The sequence below is a fragment of the Nanorana parkeri genome, unplaced genomic scaffold (genome assembly GCF_000935625.1).
Source record: "Nanorana parkeri isolate BGI_ZX_2015 unplaced genomic scaffold, ASM93562v1 scaffold105, whole genome shotgun sequence".
NCBI lineage: Eukaryota > Metazoa > Chordata > Amphibia > Anura > Dicroglossidae > Nanorana > Nanorana parkeri.
In genome coordinates, this window is record NW_017306373.1 from 764,185 (window position 1) to 788,098 (window position 23,914).

General features: G+C 38.5%; 1 protein-coding gene across 1 annotated transcript in view; it reads right to left on the minus strand.

The window, feature by feature from the left end:
- Nucleotides 1–23,914, minus strand: part of ATP9B (ATPase phospholipid transporting 9B (putative)) — a 245,998-nt gene that overhangs the window by 24,841 nt on the left and 197,243 nt on the right. Inside the window, exons 15-18 of the mRNA XM_018553011.1 lie at nt 21,435–21,683; nt 6,399–6,560; nt 5,224–5,316; nt 1,178–1,261 (exon numbers count right to left, since the gene is read on the minus strand). Coding sequence (XP_018408513.1) covers nt 1,178–1,261; nt 5,224–5,316; nt 6,399–6,560; nt 21,435–21,683 — 588 coding nt within the window. The remainder of the gene's footprint in view (nt 1–1,177; nt 1,262–5,223; nt 5,317–6,398; nt 6,561–21,434; nt 21,684–23,914) is intronic.

The window sequence follows — 23,914 nt, forward strand, 5'->3', positions numbered from 1 at the left end:
CACTGAATGTGATAGCTAGGACATACACTGATAAATAAATGTAGTAAGGCCAGCAGAGGGAGAGTTTTTGCACTTCTCTATCACTGCTCTGCTCCTATCATTACTTTTCAGATTAGCAAGGGTGGCAGGAAGCAAGACCAAAAGCAAATAATATGTGCTGGTGACATTTTTTGCCATGTATAGTCTTTGTTTGGTGACAGTAAAAAATATGTCAGCCCTAAAAGATGGTGTCGGTAAATTTGTAATCCCAGTTTCTGCTGGATATGTAAAACCTTTAGGTTTGATTCCCAAGAGTGCCTTCCAAGATGGTCTACAGGCTGCTGAGAGAAAGCATTCACCAACATTTTAAAAAATGTATGCCACAACCTTGTGATCACAGACATTTGAGCATGCATCGCGGGTGCCTTCTGAATTTATATACAATAATACAGTTGTAACTACAGATTCTTAGAAGCTACAGCCACTGAGCCTTCTTGCACTTGTAATCACAAATTAAAAAAAAAGAAAAAAGCACATCTGCTGTTGTTTCTTGTCCTCACTGATGTTTTTTTTTTTAAGTTGAAGCATAATGGACATATTTTTATGGCTACCTCCAATTCAGAGTCTTGACCTCCATTAAATTAATAGCTATTGATTACCATGTACACATGCCAAGGTGCATACATATCAAAATCTATTGCCAGGACACTCTGCAAAAACAAAAAAATGGCTACTTGGATTTTATCTACATGAGAATTATTCCTAAGGAATGCAGACATTATAGTATTAATCTGAATTTTTCTGTCAGGCAGAAAAGCCCCTGTTAACTATCAGGCAACAAAAATGCCACCAGCTGAGAAACTACTGACTAGGCCCTCAATTGTGTTACTTCTTGCTACCACAATGTTTTGCCGACATATTGTCATTAGATCATAGCCACCATTTTCATTATGAGTAAGCAAGATGGCAGGAATATCTATAACATGAATTATGAGATGGCGGGAACCTGGCTAAATGATGCAAACAGAACAAATGTTAAATGCACAGGAATGACAGACTGGTTTATAAATAAGTCTCTAAGCACGCCACTATTTAATAATACACTGCATATGTTTTAAATCAAACATATCCCCCATGATTATGAGTATTATATTTAAGTGACTAATGCAACTGAAAGGGTTAAATGTCTTTTTCATACCTCAAAATCTTGATATTGTTCTTCAGACAATGATTTTTTGGCAACTACTAGAGTACGCAGTCCTTCTCTCGCCATGTTTCCACACTGCAAAAAAATTAATGCAGTACAACTCAGGTAATCTTATGCAAGTGTTAGTTTGTTGCAGCTGAACATCTGATGGGTTGCTATGAACAGTGTCACCAACACCTGAATACAAAAAGGATGATTTCTGCAGAGAGCTGACTGGTTGCTAGCGATCTCAATGATCAGTATAGAATGGCTACTCATATACGGTGAAATAAAGAAATGAATGTACATTCCATAGTGTTTAGCAGTTATTTTCATTAGAATTTTAAAATAAATACACCTTTGGATATGTGAGAAAGTCTTTTGTTACACTGCATCCTAAACTACAATTCAGCCAGTCTTTTGCAATGAAGTACACTGTGAAGTATCAGTCACCAGGTTTGCCTTTTAACAATATACCTGCAGTGTCACTTGAGGATCAAATTTAGTAGTACTGCAAAGCCAGGAAATACAATGGTTCTCAGTGATAACTAGGGCTGCAACAACTAATCGATGAAATGAATAATGAGAATAGTTGGCAACTGTTCTCATTATCGGTTAGTTGTGGGGGGAAGGGGAGAGAGAGAGGGAAGGAGGGGGAGAGAGAGGGAGGTGGGGAGAGAGAGGGAGGGGGAGAGAATCGATTAGTAGAAAAAATAATCGGGCAACTAATCGATTATGAAAAGAATCGTTAGCTGCAGCCCTAGTGATAACCATTCTGATGATATTTGGATTCATTCTGCTGATTATTGTTAACAGCAGCAGGTTGTAGGGAGCTGTGGCAGGTGAGGACCAGAACATGGAGGGGACCCAGGCAAAAGAGATTTCCATTTAACCTGACAATCTCAGTTGAGGGAACCCAATCATAAGTCAAAATAAAACATATTTTAGTATTCAGCATTTTGTGTCCAACTTACAACAAATACACATTTCTCCCATACACCTCCTAAAATATACAGTGAGTATATATAACATTGCATATTATAAGCAGTGGAAGCCAGCTATTAATTATGTAACTTTGTTATCCATCAACTGTCAGCTAAATACATAAGCTTAATAAATGTAATTGGTGAAAGCAGTATATTGATTAAACCTAATATTGTTTAATAAATTAAGGGCACATTTTTTTCTTACAATTAATTATGTATCATTATCGCTAAAAGTAATTTTTATGACATTTTGCTCAGTCTTCAGGGAGTTTAATTTAATCATGCCTCTGATTAAGTGAAACTGGCCTACGGCGTTCATTGATTTATATTGCCAATACTATCATCAACATATGCATGGTGATCACTCTATTATTATATTGTCAGGACAGAGGGTTAGATTAAGATGATTGCAGGCTAACAAAGCCTGCAAACAAGCTGTGAACAAAACACATTGGGAACTGGGGATGAACCTACAATGACATCTATTCACTGAGAATAGAATGTACAGTGAAATTTTACACATGTAGGCAGAGGTGTAAGTAAGATATTAAGTGCCACAGGCAAATATTACCAAAATGTACCAACACTCCTCAATGTATGTTGTAAACTGCATTTAACAGATCACATAGAACCATTCACATAAGTTCTACTGACCTTATGATGCTCATAATATAATGCATATTCCACACTTCAACACACAGTATGGCAACATTAAAGAAATCCAATAAAGCCAAATGTATGTTTTTGTGAGAGGAAACTGAACATTCAGCAGTAAAATGTGCTGCCCCTTCCCACATGTAAGAGACAGTAGGTTATCAAATCTGTTGCATGCAACAGAAAACAAGTCTGCATAAAAATAGCACATTCTTAAAATCAATTTTTTGGAGTTAATTGAAGAACATAGAATTTGGAGACAATTGAGTTATACTGATGCCTGTCAGAGTATTTGCACACTGGTAAACAGTGACCAGCCCAGTCACTCTCCACATGCCCCAGTTTTGTACAAAAGCAATGTATTTTACAATTAAGTACAAAAATCCAATTTTAATTGCAATTGGGACATGCAAAAGAAGTCCAGCTGTTGGGGTGTGTGTGTGTGTGTGTGTGGGGGGGGTTAATGCAGGAAAGTGCTAACAGGCCCACTAGGCTGCATGACAACTGGCTGCATAACAGGGCCACAAACTAGAAATGCTGGGGACCTACAGAAAAGTGAAGGAAATACTAATTCACTGGACTAATGGGGACATGCAAGTATGCATCCTTGTTATCCACAGATGCCAGTAAGTCTCCCTGACGGAGGGAGGCTATGACAGACCTGGTGGATTCCACGGAGAACTTGCAGATGCAAATGAAGACATTTAAGGCCTTGAGATCCAAAATAGGGAAGATTACCCCCTTTTGTTTTGGGAACTGTGAGTAGAACTCCTGATACCTTTCCGCTTTAGGAACTGGGATGATAAACCACTGATCTAGAAGACTTGCAAGGGATGTATGGAGATCTGCTAATCTGTGTGGTGACACAGGCAGGTAGGAAGATATGAACTGAGCGGAAATAAGACCACACTGCAAAGAGGAGCCTTGATGAGGCAGTGTGCCTTGCACATATTTTGCAAAATATGTGCTTTTGATGCAATGTTTTAGACAGTGTAATTTGCTTTTCTGCATGCTAGCTGGTATGTGTGCTGGGAAATTTTTATGTTAGGACTGTAGAAAACCCTACTTTGAAAACTTGTTCGAAATTGATTTGTGCATTTCCTATATTTGTTTTTATATGGGATATAGGACACGAGTTATCCACCAACCCATACACACAGAAGCTTAGGGCTGCTGGCATGAGTTCAAAATGCTCCAAAAACGGGATCAATTTGGAAGGAAACAGGATCTCTTCATATGGCCCTAGTCCATTCCTCCTTTGTCGATGAGATCCTTAAAAACAGGCACATGGTTCTTCTGGGGCGGGAGGGGGCGTGTGGTGTCAATCATGCCAATGGCACTGCAGACAAGTACGCATGGTACAATCGCAAAAAATAGTGCAACGTAAACTGTGCCGGAACACACTGCATATGGTGTGAAAGAGCTGTTTTGCATCCTATGGGAAGTTTATTGTCAACTTCTGTCCAGGCCTCATTTATTCTAAAGAAACGTTTTAGAGAGCCGGAGTCTGATTCTTCCTATGCAATGTGGGAATCAGAATCTGTACTAGGTTACCAATTCCGCTCTCGGTAACAAGCACCCAATGTCGGTCCTGCGTCACTGATGTCATAGATAGCAGCTAGACAACCCAAAAATCAGTGGGAGGTTGTTAACACTAGTTTATATATGTGAGTCAATGCCTTGGTACCAGTGTCATGATCAGTGCCAGCTTAACCATGCCAAAATTAGTATCATATATTAAAATATATCAGTACCAGGTCCCAGATCCCAATTCTGTACCAAGCCAGACCAAAGCTACAACAACCTCTAAACCAGGGGTAGGCAACTTTGGCAAACTAGCTGTGGTGAAACCACAAATCCCATCATGCCTCTTACTATGGGAGTCATGTCTGTGGCTGTGAGAGTCATGTAATGCTGCATGGGACTTGCCATTCCACAACAAATGAAGTTGAAACTGAGGTTGCCTACCCCTCTCTAAACAATATATTGCATTCATATATGATGATAGAATTCACCCTCAACCCCAAAATGCGTAGAGTGATGAAAAAAAGTAGAAGAGCACTGCAACTTTCTGTAAACAGCATCAGCATCCTCTCTAGTGTAAATTAAGTAGGTGGGGACAACCCATGGTTTGTGGGAGAGGGGTGCATTAAGCCAACACAACAGGTTAGTTCAGAGAAGAAGACTAAAATACTGTCTAGCACAGCAGGACAAAAATGATTCACGCATTTCAGATGAACAGCATCAGAATTGGTCTACAATCCACCTTTTGCCTTTGGGTGCACTGGGTCTACTAAGAAGGTAGTGTCTTCACAAACCCAGGGCTGTTGTGCTGTCATGCTCCCTTCACCCTCTATTCAAAGACTTTCTTTTAAGTATAGTGTTAGGATTATAGAAATCCAAGGAAGTTACTCTTACCTCCTCCTCTAACCAGTCATTATACTGAACAATGCTGGCCATGGCAGCATCAGCACCTTTCATATAGAATGTGATTTCACCAGAGGATTCCTCCTGAAAAAAACAAAAACATAAAAAATATTGCACTTGGAAATAAGCTTTCAATGTACGTATAGACATGTTTGTATTTCTGATCAAAACGCCATGCCGTTTCACATTTAAACCCAGAGGCAAGTGCTGCTGAAGGCCAAGGGAAATATGTTAGCAATTTTGAATACTGTACATACATTTAAAGCAGTCGGACACACAGCATATGAAACAGCAATTGCACATGAATGACAATGAACATGTTTTCATGCATATACACATAACATGTACATGGTAAAGTGTTTTTACTTGTGTTTGTACCTCAAACACAGGCTGGTAATGGGAAACCGGAAGATACCCTTGATGCTCATGCTCACCGCAACTACTGTTCAAAGTATTGATCAGGTAAACCCTGGTAAAACCCAAAGCCGACATCTTGAGGTACATACACGTAACTTTTTTTTTATATTGCAAAGCACCCCTTGAGTCTCCGAACCCAGGGTGGTCAGTATATTCAATTCATGGTGATCAGTAAAAAAAAATAGGGTTGTCAGTATACCTGAACCCCTACATTACGAATATAGCTAAAACCAGGATTGTCAGGAAACAGAGGCAACCTCCAGCTTGGAAAAGCAAGCTCTACTTCACACATCTTTCCATGACTATTTAGCCAACAGACAGGGACACACTGTAAGGAAAAGTGCCACAGGCTCAAATTTCAAAGTAAACATCAAGTATCTGCTCACAGATTGTCCATGGTTCAGCGGTCCCTGGGTCACTACAGTTGATAAAACAAGATATGTGGAGGTACCTCTAAATATCTGTATCTGCTGTACAGTTAAAGAGAACTGAAGTAAAACTGTCAAGAGAAAGCTACAAAGCCGTCGCTTATTATTAGCTACAGTTAAACATTAACTTTACAATACTTATGTTTATCCCTTATTGGAATAAAGCTGTGGGATACAAGGTGCAATATCATTTTGATACATGAATGAAAACATCATAAGTCTCATGTGAAACATAAAGAAATAGAAAAAGTCAACTGCTTCAGTTTTCACAATAAAACAGTTCTCATTATCTGTATTTATTAGCAGCTAAACGAATCTTACCCTCACTATGATTCCCATCCGTTTGCTCTCAGAAGTAAATGGAAAGATCTGGAGAATGAAGAATGTTAGGATCTGTCCACTGGGGGTTTTAAGTTGCATAGAGTTCAAATCTCTGTTGACAAGAGTAAGTCCGACACTTTCTGTCCATTTTACAAGGGCCACCTGTGGAAGAATAAACATACTGGAATCACTGTGTATCAAACATGCCAATAATGCTTTGGCACCTGGAAACCTTTCAAATTAGTAGGGAAGAGGGAATCCTTTGAAGAATATCTATGCTCAGTCTAACAAATATTTACAGACTAAAAAAGAAAAATGTTTAAACAATACTGAGCTTATGCAATCAGATGTGAAAAAGGGGGTGCCTGGGCATAATGTGGTAAAATAGTAGCACTTACACTATTAATATGAGCTGATCTCTTTTCTGAATTAACCAATGTGTTACGTCTACATTATAATGATGAAAACAACACAGTCACTTCTATTGACTAAGACACTTTAGTTACATAATTACATAATTGATAAAGTTGAAAAAAACAGGTGCATCCAGTTCAACATATATGTGTGTGTTTGTGTATGATTAAGCATCTGTAACAATCCTCATGGTTCTGTATACTATTTTGTACACATTGAAGGGAATTTATCAAAGCTGGAGCAGAGAAAATCTGGAGCAGTTGCCCATGGTAACCAATCAGCTTCTCTCTTTCATTTTCAAAGCTTAACCGAATAAACTGAAGAGAGAAACGGATTGCTTACCCTAGGCAACTGCTCCAGATTCTGTCTGCTCTAGTTTTGATAAATTCCTCACACTGCGTTTTTGGTCTCCATTGTTGTCTGTTTCCTTGTGCTTCTGCAGAAAAGTTTGGACAGCAAATCTGGAAACACAGTGATGACATCCCGTTTGATGCTATCTGTAACAAGTGCATTGATTATAAAATCTTGACATAGTCACATACGTGGTCATTGGAGGTAGTGTTCACCCATAAATGTGGATGTTTTATTGAGTCAATGGGGGTGATTTACTAACCTAAACACACGCACGCACCAGGTGCGTGTGATTTTCACACAGCAAAACGTATTTATCAACCAAAAAGTCTCTAAAAGCATATTTCCACTAATGCCATATATGGAAAAATCATGCACATGATGCATATATAATGCTGCTTCACAGTTTAGACAAAAATGGTTAGCTCATGCATTTACATTCCTGCATTCATCAACGCAAGCAACACAACATAGAGCTAATTTACACAACATCACCTTGCAATTCATGCACAACACACCTGCTGGGTGTGTACACACTACAAAGGTGTTTAGATTCCACCCATAGATCATGCTGGGAGGGAACACCCTACAGAGGTGTATACATGTTCGTGGTGTGTTTATAAGGTTAGTAAATCAACCCCAATGTGTTAATATTAACTTTTATGTTTTTCTATACAAAGATAATAATAAAACAAAATCATTTTATGCAACTTTAAGTGGCTTTAGAGTGTCAGTGCCCATTTATTTGTAATATGGTATTCATTTTGAATTAAGGGTATCAACTCAATTGTTTATTCTATTTCAAATGTTTGAACAAATGATGATAATACACGGTTATCAAATAACATGGTAAAAGGGAATGTTAACAAACCTGCATTTCTTAGTTGATATTGTTATGCACACTCAGTAGTTGGGGAAAAAAACCTGTGTTATTAGAGTTAGGTCAGGTAGTTGACAAGTAAACAGTTGTCTGAATGTCTCAGGGAATGAATATAAATCATTCATGAATAAACTTGACCGATTATAATTATTTAAACCCAACTGAATAAGCCCAATAGTGAGTGGTTCTATTTAAGGTACCAAAAAAAACTCAACAGCAACAATAGCAATGGTCTGTTTTCTTGAGCTTTGCTGCATCGTTGATCTAGAACTCTGCGCCTTAATTCAACAGATCTGTGCTTGCAATTCCACTTTATATAAATGTGAATTGTTACTTGTCCTCGGATACTACAGTTAGAGGAAAAAAAATGCACAATCCACATTTTTTATTATTAGTGACTCCTAAATGATTTATAATATTTCTATTTATTGGTGCTCTGTTAATCAGTTTCCAGTTGTACCTTGTTTTGTAACACTATTTGTCTGCTCTTGCAGACTTTTAATATCTCCTTGCGTGCTATTTCCGCCATTCACAGTCACATTTCTTTGCAGACAAGTAAGACTTCAAACTTGCACTTTACAAGCACTTACCACCTACTAACCTAAACTTTGGCTGCTGCTCCGTCATTATCTCGTGGCAGCAGCCTTATACAGAATCTATTACAAAATGTCACTCTAAACTGTTCTAAACACAACAGATTTAATCACATACTATGTAAAAGCTATTCTACAAAAGCAGTCCTAAGGTGTAAAAAGTCCAAGGCTCACAATATTTTTGACCAAAACACTGGGGATTCCAATTCGCTTTGAAAATCTGGCATAGCTGTTAGCTTAAAATGACAATTTAAAACAAAGCAGTAAATCAAACAGCATGAGCTTTTTAATTTTCATTAACAGCAAGACATTAGTAAAATGATGTAGGACAATTACTCACACAAAACTACTGCAGGTTTTAATGCAGTGACCTTTGGCTTTCCAGCAAAGTATAACTTTTAACTACCTCGTTCTTTCATATAGATTGTTGTTGCCAATACAGATAGATAACAATTGAATTACCCAGTCCTAAATTAACTAACCATTGAAACAATTTCAAGAAGATTAATGTGATTTATTCTCCAGTTACTGATACGACGTAGAAATGTGAAAGAAATAATTTTTTTGCATTTAGAGGAATTTCACACTGAATGAAAATGACAAATATGACAATTACGGAAATGTTTTAGCTGTAACTAGATCTCACCTATCTGATAACAAGTATGCTTTACAATTAATCCATTGTTGCAGCTAGAAGTCATGCCAAAGAATTCACAATGGCTCTCCTTTTTAAAAAGCAAAGGGAAGGGCAAGCGGAGGTACTGCACTTAGCAACTAATTCACAAAATATTTATATGTTAACCTACTCTGGAAAAATAACAGGCGGAGTATGATTGGTTGAATCCTTACCCTCCCTTCATCCCAATAAGGTTAAAGCACACCTGTGATTATGGGGTACAATACTGTGATGGAGGTAGATAAGTAATATAGACACTGCATTGGGCTGTTCCGTTACAGGAGGTTTTAGTTAATTATGGAAATTCTTTTTGCCTTCACGAAGCTCCCCATTTACTAAGGCTGCAGCAGGATAATAGGTTGCAATAGAATTAGCTGTGACAGCAAACACATGATGTTATGACGAGATATGATTTATCAGACAGTGGTTTAAATCAGGGTCTGGGTGCCAGTTGGAATACCCTCTCTTTTGTCCCATATAGTCCTCGAGGTGCTACTTTTTTTAACATTTTTTATAAAACTTTTACATTTTAAGCTCTCAGGGGCAGGACCCTCCTTACCATCTTGTCTTGAATTGTATTGTGATTGCAATGTCTTCCTTATATTGTAAAGCACTGGGCAAACTGTTGGCGCCATATAAATCCTGTATAATAATAATAATTTTACCTTTTCCAACCAGCCAAAGCTCATGATTAATGTGGAAACAAACTTAAGTGAATTTTAGTAGTTTTACCAAACTAACAAATTGGCCTGATACTCCCAGGCAGGAAGCGTGAGCTTCCTGTGCTTATTTTGACTGACGCGTGTAACCTTTGAAACTTGCATCCATCAATCTGGACTATAATTAATGCTGCTTTTTTCTCTTGAATGCTATGGTTAGAGCTGTCTCAAAGGTTCCAAACAAACACCCCACTTCCAGGACATATATAAAAATATAAAAAATAACCTTTAAAAAGCAGAGAAATAGAGAAAAACAGAAAGAAAGAGAAGAATAAAAAACACATAATGATTTAAGAGGAGCAATGTTACAATCCTAAAAGACAAGCGTTGTGATTTAGTGGTGTATAGTTATAAAATCTTTTTGCCACATAAAGAAATTTATTATAAAAGATATAATGTATTTTTTCCAAATGCCAGAATATACACTGGAATGGAAACCAGTTAATACTGGTTTATGTAACAAACAAACAGCAATCTGCATGGCAGTTAATCACAAATCAGATGTCAGTCTACTCACCAGGAAACTGCTGAAAGCAAATATCTGATTTGTTGCTGTGCTCGCTGCTTTTTGGACTATGTTATAAAATAAGCCCGACGGCCTCACAAAATGAATACAGATAAACACAGTAATATTCCTATGTTCTGCCTGCCAGTTACTCTTACCCACCATCTAGATATTTCGAACATAGGACAACAGAAATATTAAATCAGGCAGAATTTCTGCCGGAAGTGCATTAATCTTTCTCCCATGCAGGGAACATTTAACAAGCTTGTGTGCACCTCACCGCTAATGATAATTTAATGACAAGCACATTCAGCTGTCACTGTTTTAATTACAAGCATTGACTATTAAAATATAATACAATTATGACTTTAAAAATACTGCCTGGCCATTTGGAAAGGCTGCCAGTCAATACTGCAGACAGCATAGAAAGCAGTTATTCTTCATAGGGCACCAAAGGTCAGGCAAATGATGGTTTTATGCTCCTGACAATGATTTGCTCCTTACATTGACAAAACAACAACAATTAGTCTTACTTCAATAAACCCAAACGAAAATGAATTAAGCAAAATGGTATACCTCATACATTACTGAAAACAATGTGGTAGCCATTATATTTTGATTTAAATGTAATTGCAATTTCTGTTCAATGCTTACTACTCCGTTTATAATTAAGGTTTATTTTCACTTTGTTTTTCTATTGTTTGACAGAAGATATGAAAATAATCTGCATACAAACCTGCCTGCCATGTGCTATAAAGCTGCACAGACTGAAAGTAAGCAATGCTGAAGGAAGGCAAATTACATACCGTTCTTGCCAGAGTTAATTAGGAGGAACCTCTCAGGAAAGTAAAACGGGAGCTAGCATTTCTAACTGGTTTTTGAAGTTTCAGGTATAAGGGTTATCATTCTCATCTATAGATTTCGCTAACTGGTGAGTAACTGAAGTGCAAATAAAGCTGGTCGGACAGCGGATATACTGATTCTAGTCCTAGGACTGCGATTCACTAAGTAGTAAAGGAAAGAAAAAGAATGACAGACCTGCATCTGCAAAATCTGGGTCGTAACAAAGACATATCCATCTTCCTGTGTTCCACTTGAGCAACATTGGAGATCCAGCCCCACCATTATACAAAATCAATGAATTTAGTGACATTTTAGATATATCAACACTCATAGAACATTACTAGAACTTACAGTGGAACTGCACATATACAATAGAAAAAAAAATTAATGTAGTGTTTTTAGCTTAGTTTGATTTTTGTATGCGCTGTCCTCTTTCTAGTATCATTAACTACAAGGAAAAATGTAACAAAGTAACATGTAAAAAGAGCAGGCTTGTCTGCCTTCCCTTCCCCTCGTTGATTCTCTGTGTATTATGTGTGTTGTCTCCCCTCGTCTTTCTTTTTCTCTCTTTCCTTGCATTTGAGGGATAGACTGCCATGATTCATATTTTTTTATGTGTTTATTCTTGAGTCTGAAAAATACAAAAATGCCTTGAGGGTTTTGGTACAGATAAGTGGACAGACCTTAGGTGGATAATTGGTGTGTCCGTGCCTGTTCTACCACTGTTATGTTCATTCAGCCGGTGGTTTTTTGTCAATGTGTGATTATGTCAGGTCTTGGGGCCCATATGTTTCAGTTTTCTGTACCGTGCCATTTTGCTTATAAATAAAGAGTTAAAAAAAAGAGCAGGCTTGGCAGGATGACTGCTGTGACATACCATGTCCAAATCACCTACTCTCTCAGAAAACCATTTATGTGGATGTTGTCATGAACTGCGGTTACTAAAGTCGTAATAACTCGTAACCGTTATTAATAATAAACTCTTTACCCTCTCCCATCGACTAAAGCATACTTATAGCTAACTCTGCACGAACAATAGTGAGTCTTAGTTTACACGTACTGCAACAGATGTCTAAGCCATCTAACTGCATAAGTTATGTCTCTATGTCCAGCCACATTCTGCCAACAAAATGGCAAATATTTACATCTACTTACTATCCCTAAAGAGGAACTCCAGTTATTGAAAACATTAACCCTTGCCACGGGGATACCCCAGCACTGCAAGGGTTAACTGCTTTTTTTTGTTCTAGGCGCTAGCATTCAGAAGATATAATTACCTGATTCTCGGTCCTGCAGTAGTGGTTACCTCTCTCCCCCTCCACTCCGGCTATGGTATGTCCCTCAGCGTCCCCACATTTAGTGCAGGTCTATGGACCTCCATTAAACACGATGTCGTCAGATGGGCTTAGGCGACAGGGGCCCAGAGGAGAAGAGGCTGTGGGGACCAGTCTAGCAGCCAGGGCTGGTGCTAGACTATTTTGCGCCCCAGGCAAGACCAGCTTCTCGCACCCCCCCTCCCCCCAAAAAACATGCTGCTTTTCACCTTCCTGCCTGGAAAAGTGGGGAAGATGTTGTATTACGAAGTTATCTCTGCAGATGACACTGGATACAACATGAAACATGCAGCCCTAGGTCATAGCGACACAGAAGATGCATCAGGGTTCCCTAAATGAGTGTCTGTCAGGGGAGTGCATCTATTTGGAAAAATAAACACTACAAAGGTAAGCTAAAATATAAAAATCTAGGCTTTACCTCGTACTCATGCACAGTATATTCTGCTTTCCTGTATCATGCCAATAATTACTTGTCATGTGGCGGAGCACAATTATATAAGAGCACAATATATAGCAAATACATTACAAATAAATCACAGTAAAAAAATGAACAACTCTTTCACTGATTTGTTGCTATCATTTCTTTTTACACTATTTTACCGTCAGGAGACCACACATCAGAGGGAGTGATACCAAAATAACTGACAGTCATTTTGGTGTCACACCTCTGAAAAGTCAGACACTCAGTCATAGATCGAGAGCCTGACAGCTACATGAGAGAGGATGGGACCCGGTGGCATACCTATCCCGCCGTATGGATGTCCGCTCCTCTCTTTAAGTGAGTGGTTAAGTGAGCGTGATGTCATTATGCAGGTGCGTGATAACATCACATGCATACGTAATGACATCACGTGGGTGTGTGATGACGCTCCAATGGGTAGCAATCATTCCTGACTTCTTCTTTTCTAAATGTTAGTTCCCTAGATGTAATTCTGATCAAATGGCTTAGGGCGGCGTATGGCCATGTAGTCCCATAGAGAAGGACAGGGGCTGCGTACTAATCACACGCAGCACCTGTCCTTCCTGGGAGCTGCCCGATACAGCCGCGCACGCAGCACGGAGCTGTACGTGCCGGCCGTTTCTCGTGTGAATGAGGCCTTAAAGTGACACTGTCATCAGATGGTCACTTACAAAAACCACCTACCCCATAAAAGAGGCACTATATTTTCCTTTCTTGCAGCTCGTGTCTTTAAATGTTTGTCTTTAAGTGCTCTGCAGCCATTACAGGCATTCTACACTTCAGGGTGTATGAATACCTGCTTCTGCCACCGCACACAGTGGTTTCCCCTTTGGCTCGTACATCACTACAGGACTGTGAAGCTGCAGCAGGAAGCACGCCATGTGGCAGGAGCAGCAGGTATCTGACACATCCAATTTGTTAAGCTTGTAAAGTACTGTGGAATTTGCTTACTTTAGAAAAATAGAGAAAACTAATAAAATATGCTATAGCACAGTGATTACATGTTTTGGTTACAATAAACAGACTACAACTAGCAAATCATAGACTAAAACATTATAAGATTCTGTTAATCATAACATATCGAAATAAAATGACAAAACACGTTAAGTGCAATGAGCAAAGCTCAAAGAACAATGGCTAGCATTCTTCTTGTAATGGATTGACTGCCATAAAATGATATCTGATTGGATGCTACCTGCACTGCTTACATTGTTTATTGGATACTCCAACATGTGTTTAATTCTCTTTCAGTACTAGAGTATAGTTATAAATAGCAATGTAAGTGATAATGCAGCTGTGGTTAAAGCTTAGGCTATACATTATACCCAGACTGTTGACCCAGACAATAATTCTAATTCATAATAAAAGAGGCAATAAATGTGAGGCTTATGGTAAATTCCACTAAGCAAACAAGAATAATCAATGTTCATTGGTCAGAAAAAGAGCAAGGGTCTTGCAGATCCCTGTTTTCAGCATGTTGTTAAATTAGATGGGCTTGTGACCTTTGCACTTTACTGCAGAATTTTCCTAGTTTATATCCTTTCATGATTGTTGATTACATTAAGTCAGCAAACAGCCCTCCACGCATGATGTGGACATCCACTTATGGCAATTAAATGCTGTGCAGTTATGATTTTGTCAATGACTTTTCCTGCTTACAAGTAATGTTTGTTATGCAGCGGCTGTACAGCTCTCAAGTGATAGACACTTGAAACTTTTTACCTTCCCCGAGAAAATGAAATATTGATCACTTATCATAAGAAACAATGAGCAGAGCATAATCAGACACCACATTTAGAATACTAAAACAGAAACTAATCCAGGACAGCTTTCACAATTATATAACGCATGTCCTATGTTACATGTCTTCAGGTGACAGCTTGTTGCCATCACGTAGATCAGACTACTGCAAGCATTTATGAGCAAATTACTATATAATAGCTAGATGCCACAGCACAGGAAAAGCACTTATAAAGCAAAACCCCACTTTCGCTTAACTAACCTATAACACGTGATTTGTATACAAACTGTTTTGTAATTTAAAACCTTGGCCCCCTAACCTATTTGGAGCTAAGCCCCCCACGAAGGTGTCAACTTACCCTCCTCCAATGGCGGGAGCCTCCCACAATGTTTACAGCCTCATAGCTGAAATCATGACCCATGCTGACCGCTCATTACCGTCCCATAAAATTAAATAGGTCATACCTGTGCCCTTAGACCACATGTGTGAAACTCAAGGCCCAGGGGCCGAATTCGGCCCACCAGGCCATTTCCTAGACTTCTACTTTCAGATCTAGGTATTAAGTTATTACTAAAATCAGTGATACTCGAATGCAGAGGCAATTATGGTCAAGATTAGATACATTTATAGTCTTACAGATACCTTTAAGGGCAACCATAATGTTGATACGGCCTGCGATTAAATTGAGTTTGACACCCCTGCCTTAGACTAAGAGCCAATTTGAGCCTATAGGGAGTTGCTAAGTGGACAGGCTGCTAACAACACAGAATGCTGTGGCTGTCAGAAATAGATAAGGAGGAACCAGGTTGGAGAAAGTTTAGAATAGGTTAGTGGGCTTGGAAGGCGGGGCTACAGAATTTTATTTTATTTTATTTTAACATTGATAAGAAAACTTTCACATCTCTCTAGTCTAGGTAGCAGGCTTCACAGTTTTAAAATACTTGTCAGTTCACATGGGCATTTTGTATTTCAAAGACCTTTGTTTTTAGGATTAAAAAGTTAAAATAAAAATATTTTAATACTTCAGTTCTTCATCATCACCTTTTAAACAATTTGTGCTTTTTCGTTGCATAAAATATTCAAACACAGAGAGTCACTCTTCCATCTATGGAAGAGATAAAGGGGCTAGTATAGGAAAAATCAGCTAGAACAATTGTACCGGATAAATGGGGATGACATAAAGCATCTTGTTAACCCACCTCTAGTCAGTGCATCTCTTATGCGTTTGGTCAGACGCATCACTTTTCCGCTAGACAAGGACATAAAGATATTTTGGATCGAAGAATAAATGTGACCTTAAAATCCTCTTTGAATTCTATGGTTTTGAGTATCAGGACAATAAAAATCATTAAAAAAATTAATTAAATACACCCTCTGATGAACAACACCACATGGCATTACACTGTGTCATTATTTATTTTACAAATATAAAGCCAAAATGGAGAAGCCATGTGTGAAAAATGAAGTACACCTTATGCTTGTAGAACCTTTAGCAGCAATTACTTGAAATAATCGTTTTCGGTATGACTATCATTCTCAGACTCTCACATTGTTGTGTTTGGCCCACTCTTCTTTACAACAATGCTTTAGTTCATTGAGGTTTGTAGGCATTTGTTTATGCACAGCTCTCTTAAGGTCCTGCCAAAGCATTTCAATTGGGTTGAGGTCTGGACTTTGACTGGGCCATTGCAACAACTTATTTTCTTTTTTAGCCATTCTGTTGTAGATTTGCTGGTGTGCTTGGGATCATTGTCTTTTTGCATGACCCAATTTTGGTCAAACTTTAGCTGTCGGACAGATGGTCTCACATTTGACTCTACAATACTTTGGCATACAGAGCAGTACATGGTCAACTCACTGACTGCAAGTTGCCCAGGTCCTGTGGCTGCAAAACAAGCCCAAATCTTCACTCCTCCAATACAGTGTTTGACAGTTAGTATGATGTGTTTGTGCTGATATCCTGTGTTTGGTTTTTGCCAAACATGGCACTTTGCATTATGGCTAAACATATCCACTTTGGTCTCGTATGTCTATAGGACATTGTTTAAGAGGTTTTGTGGTTTGTTCAGATGCAACTTTGCAAACCTAAGCCAAGCTGCCATGTTCTTTTTAGCGAGAAGAGGCTTTCTCCAGGCAAACAAACCATATTCAGTGTTTTTCTAATTGTACTGTCATGAACTTTAACATTTAACATGCTAATTGAGACCTGTAGAGCCTGAGATGTAACTCTTGTTTTTTTTTGCAATTCCTCTGAGCATTGCACGGTCTAACCGTGGGGTGAATATGCTGGGATGTCCATTTCTGGGAAGATTGGCAGCAGTCTTAAATGTTTTCCACTTGTGAATATTCTCCCTCACAGTAGAATGATGGACTTGTTTGGAAATGGCCTTATAAACCTTCCCAAATTAATGGACAGCAACACTTACTTCTCTAAGGTCATTGCTGATGTTTTGCCTCCCTGGCATTGTGTTAACACACACCTGATTGCTCCACACCAGCAAACTGCTCAAAATTTGGCATTTAAGGCTTGTTCACACCAACTCCAGACTAGATCTCGATGCGTTTCTGCAAACACGGTCATGTGCATTTTTTATGCTTTCTGCTGCATTTATTTTAGCCTCAGTTGGCTTTTAAGTGCTTTCCAGTGCATACTGGTGCATTTGCATGCATTTACATGCGTTCCAAACCAGAAAAGATGTGACATGCTGGACTTTTTTTTAGAAAGCTCTGGAACTGAATGCAATGTTGTGAACTACACTAAGAAAACCATTGGAATCTATGGGGATGCGTTTTTGGATCAGACAAAAAAATGTTCTGGTCTGCAGATGGGGTGAACAAGCCCTTATAGAGGTGTTCACACTTGCTGGCTTTATTTTGGCTTTATGTTTGTAAAATAAATAACACGGTGTAATATGTCATGTGGTGTGTGGGTCATCGGAGGTTGTATTTATCTAATTTTAAGCCCTGCTAAGGATCAGATAATTTGTATTATTTCTTGATACTTAAAACCATAGGATTCAAAGAGGGTGTACTTTCTTTTTCACACGACTGTATATAGCATTAGATGCAGCCTGCCAACTTGTGGTAGCACTAACAGCAGTAGCAAAGGCCATGATCTGTGGTTGGATAGGATGGAGTCTGCATTCCGCTCAGGTGTGAGTGCTGACAACATGATTTCTTTGCTGGAAAAGTTATCAGCAGATTATGTTGGTGAGGTAAGACCCACAGAAGATCCAGCAGATTAGTAGGCCACAGTTGGTTGTTGCACCAAATTCCAAAGATATTCTTTCTGACCAGAATTCCCAGTTTCATAGATAACAGAATAATTTTTCTCAGGAGACTGCCCCCAAATTGTGTACAGTTTTTTTTCTCTCCCTGAGACAAAAAATACCCAGGCATGCAAGGAGTTAGACAAGAATGAATGGGACTAGTCACCAAGTGTCAACCAGTTGACCCATAAGTGGGGGTACCTCAAATGGACCTTTTTGCAATACCACAGAACTCGCAGCTACCACAGTTTATAATAAGCTTACCCTACAGGAGAGCCTGGACGATATACTGTATGTGATTATAGCCCTATGGCCTTTTAAGATATCCTTTGTTTAATCTCATGTTTCCTCAGAAGGCTAATACAAGAGACACTAGCATGGTTATTCAGAAAAGGGTGAATTGTTTGGAGAAGTGAACAATCTAGGCCAAAATAGCCAATTTGGAAACATTCTCCAATTCAGCTCACTTTCCAGTGCAGCTATGTTGTCCTAGATTGTTCACTTCTCCTGCCTTCTCCAAACTCTTCACCCTTTTGTGAATAACCCTGTAGGTGTCTTTGCAATGATATCTGTTTGGATGAACAGGCCTTCTCTGGAAATTGAAAATCCAAAACCCATTGCCTCTAAAACATAGAGTCCAACATCTTTAGCCAAGCAGACTGAAGCTGACGACCTGACTATCGAGAAGTAAAGGTTGATCAAACAGGCATGCTTGCATACAGCAGTGCAGACTTGCTGAATGCCAGAAAAATATTTGGGCAAGGTTTTTTGAGTTTGCATCAAATTTGGACTTTGATGCAACCTCAGGCCCAAAACACTCTAGCTTTTCTACAGTCAGGGTCTGAGCCTAAGCTCCTGAAGGTTCAGTTTTTCGCTATCTCTGGGATAAGCAAAGTTCATAGGCCTCGGAGAGGTTAGCCATTCAAACCATTAGAGCAACAATGCATGTTCGATCTCTGAGATCTCTGATCTCTGTTTCCAAAGTGGAGCCTACAACTAGTCTAATTACCAAGTGGAGCTATCTGTACTCACAACCCTAAAGTTTGGACATAGAGTTCTTAGTTCCACTTTGTCCAATTAAAGGTATCCTGCATTAACCCTTCCTATGACTGGCTATTTATTTCCCATCAGTGTGATGTCATGCAAATGCCAGGAAAATTGTAATCACATACCTACCATAGTTTTCCTTTCCTTGCCTGCGTACCTACCTAGTTTCCTTTCCTTTCATGGGTGGGACCAAGTAATGCATGGCATTACTTGGTCCCACCCATGCAGGAGTAGGTCTAAAAAATTTAACATCACCCTGCGGGGATCAAACATTTGTAGATATACGGTCCTATGAGATTATCTGAGAGTTGGGGCTAAAATCATTAGTTTAATTTCACACAGTCGGGAAAGGTAAATTACGGTAAGTATCTGATAACAATTTCCTGTTATATCTCCCAACACTGATAAAAATGAACCCAGCTATCATTATTTTGGCCAAAATATATATTCACTTCTGAGAGATACATTTACAATCTAAACATTCTGCTAACATACAGCAATTATCTTGGTATTTTTCTTCAAGAGCACAATGGCAAAGATTAAATAATAGAAACAAGACTATAGAAATAATAACTGGTTTAAAGAGTTAAAGAAGAAAACAAGCTATTGAACCATTTAATTCAAAATCACTTATAGAAGTTAAAATTATGCTTACCAAATGATGGTGTCAGGTATTAAGCAAATCAACTCAGACACATAAATGCTGAGACTAAGGTAAAACATCAACTGAACCATTTGCTTGCATAAAGCTCAAGGGTGCAATATTTAAAGCACTTTATTCAATAAAAAATGCTTTTAAAAAGGTACTTTGGTGATTGGGAAAAACTGGAATCATCTGTCAATGTGACTGCAAGAAAGTTCAATAAGCTAAATAATGAACCATTTACATTATTTTCCTCAGGCTCCATGACTTGTGTCAATAGAACTCTTAAAAAAATTATGATGTAGACCTTGTACTTTGCAATTCAAAGAATGCACGTTTATTTATACGTGTATAAAAATATATAAGGGGTGAAAAATATACCTTTTTAAAATGTTATATAGCAATTAGAGACAATATTCAGGATGGATATTTTTACAAGGTCTGCATATAAAATTTAACTTGAAACGTACCCTCCTTTTCTTAATTCTTCCCTAACATTTATGCATATATTACAGGTTAACTCCACTCAAAGATGCTTTTTTTGTGTGGCAGAACCCCGTTGCTTGATGCTTCTAGTGCTTGTACGCAGGCTTTGAATGATACAGTAACATAAAGCAATGCAATGCACCTCAGCACAAAAGCATTAATTTATTTCAACTTTGGAGTATTTTGGTTCAACTTTTGAGAACCATTCGAACTTACCTAACAAACAGAAATGTTTTAAATGTTATATTATAGAGGATCCACTAGGAAAGAGGGTCATCCTTATATACAGGTGAAACTCGAATAATTAGAATATCGTGCAAAGTTCATTTATTTAACTAATGCAACTTAAAAGGTGAAACTAATATGTGACATAGACTCATTACATGCAAAGCAAGATAGTTCAAGCCGTGATTTGTCATAATTGTGATGATTATGGCTTACAGCTCATGAAAACCCCAAGAACCCCAAATCCACAACCTCAAAAAAGTAGATTATTACATGCAATCAATAAAACAAGGATTGTATATAGAACAATATCGGACCTCTGAAAAGTACAAGCATGCATATGTACTCAGTACTTGGTTTGGGCCCCTTTTGCAGCACGTACTGCAATTACTTTTGCACGATATTCTAATTATTCAAGTTTCACCTGTAGCTTATCTACAGTGGCTGCAACAGTTGGATAGGGAAATCTAAACACTAGAGTTCACAACAAATTGATGATGTAAACACACTATTTGGCTTACCAGCCACTCTACAAAACAGAAGTGTCAAGAAAATGTTGAACTCAAACCCCACATGCTTAAATTTCACCTGTTCTACCCAAACCCATATATCAACCTCATTCATTTGCCCAAATGTCTATCCCATGCCAGATCTGAAATTCAGCAGAGACAGAAATACATAGACACACAGGTAAACACTGACCTACTCAAATGAAATTTAAATACAGGCATTCTATAGATCAAAACAAACAAAAATCACTGTGTGGATACTTGGCTGAAAACAGAATATCGGAAAATATATTAAAAAAATAAATTTCTGGTTTTAAAAATATAAAATACAGAACACTAACCTCATCAGGACTTGATGCTTGGTAGGTGCGATTTTCATCACAGAAGTCTTGATCAACTTCAGCATTTTCTGCTTCATAGTTTACTCCAGCTCGTGATTCGTAAACTGGGGTGACGTTGTGACATAAAGCAATGGCTTTCACTGCTTTGTGGACTCGACTGCTCACTGTTTTGCGTACTTTAGGGGCTGCAGACTGGACCTTTGTTGAAGTAGTTGAGCTGGTATTGTTGTTAGGGGCTTGAGGCTGTATCTTGAATGTAGGTTACAAAAAAATCACATCAATAATTTCTTATTCCACGACTACAGAAAACCAACTTACGAAAGACCAATTTTATCCAATAACTAAAATATTGCAATTCAGTCTAAACACAAAATACGGCAACATAAACTGTCCATGTAAGAAAATTCAACAATCCTGAAAAAATATTTCACAGATAAGACTTGTTGCCATAATAATAACAATCCAGTTATAAAACAATAGCAATGTACACATTTTTTTCAAGCAAATGTTACATAGTTATTCAGGTTGAAAAAAAGACACAAGTCCATTGAGTTCAACCAATTCAACATTAGTTTATTACTAGTTCACAGAGATCAGAAATATGGCCAAAAAAGTCCAGTTACGGAGCAAATTAAAGCACCTAATGATTAATAACAAATCATGATGGAGCCTATGGGCTACATAGAAATTAGTAGGTTGCTGGGACTTCTGATCAGGAATAATCAGTCACTAGACCCAGTGACTGAAGAAATCCAATGAAGCTATGCCTACCAATGTTTTGAAGACAGATAGCAGGTGATATCCCTACCAAGATGTAATAGTACAATCCACAAATGTTCAATCTTACCCCAGATAGATAAATGTGATCAGCTTGATGCAAATCATTTCACCTATAAGTGTTAAACTGGAACTGTACTGCTTTGTTCTGGGTGGGCTATAGCCATAATGTGTAAGTATGTGCAGCATACTTGCACATTATGGCAGATTTACCTCCTAGAGTGCCCTCCTCCAGTGCTGCAATATCTGCAATCCTCCTTATCGCTCCATAGCTGTCACTAACATCTTCTGATCTACTTCCAGTTTCCTTGTCTTTCATGTCTGCCAAGAATGCTGTAACTACTGAGTGTGCGCACAGGTGTTACATTTTCCCCGACACCTGACTGCATTACATTCCAGCAGTTTTTAATTTTTACATAATTTTAAACTTTTAGTGAGAAAATTAAAAACCTTCATCTAGTCCTTTTACCGGTACTTAGATGTGGTGGCTGCATTAGTTTTATTTTATTAGACTTACTTTCCTTTATTTTCACCTGATGGTCTTGTGAGTAATACAACTTTTAACGCGTTTTTTAAGCACGTTTTTCCGTTCAGTGAAACGCGCTTTTCACTGGCGGTATGATTTTTTTTTTCTCCTTTATTTTCTCTATTTTTTTAAAAAAAGCAACGCGTTCCTACACGCTGTAAAACGCCCAGGTGGGAATATGTGAAAACCAATGATTGCCTATGGGCATGGTGCCCATAGGCAATCATTGGTTTTCACATATTGAGCGTTTTACAGGGCGTAGGAACGAGCTGTAAAACGCCCAGGTGTGAACCAGGACAGAAAATGGACTATAGAGCACCTGTTCTTCGGTTCATCTGCATGCCGGGGGAGGGAGTGCTGGAGCATTTACAGTTGAACAGCAAACCAGATATTCAGTAAGGCTTGTGCAGAGCTAAACACCACTGTATAAAATAAGTTAAGTATCAGACTGACAGGACTGTGCAAAGAAATAAAGCCTTAACTGGTTCATAGTGCTGCCCCTCCCTTTTCCAGTCTCTAAACCAGGGGTCTCAAACTCAATTTAGTCGGGGGCCACAGGACACATTTTTTAGTCCCGTGGTGACTAAATTGTCTGCACATGTTACAAGTTTGATTGTCTGCACATGTTACAAGCGGCAACTGTCACCGATTCAAATGAATGATCGGGTGACAGCTGCTGCATGTAAACGCCTGCACACCGCATGTAATCATATGTGAAAGGATTACATGCAGTTAGGAATCTGTCACTATCCCTGGATACACAATCGTGTATCCAGGGAGAGTGATTGTTTTTGTAACTTCATGTAATCCTATCACATACAATCACATGCTGTATGTAGGCGTTTACATGCAGCAGCTGTCACCCGATCATTAACTTGAATGGGTGACAGTTGCTGCATGTAAACGCCAGATTAGGGATTCCTGCTGCCGGAAAATGCAAGTTTGTGACACAGGAATACAATCGTACCTGAAATATAGGTGTGAATGGGGCCTAATATACACACAGAAAAATACAACCCCCCCCTGCACAAATAAAATAATACACACCCTCTGCACACATTTAATACACTGTGCCCCCCAGCACATAAAATAATAAACTTCCCCCCTCCCTCCAAAGCCCCCCAGCACACATAATAAACTTCCCCCCTCCTCCCAAGCCCCCCAGCAGACATTATAA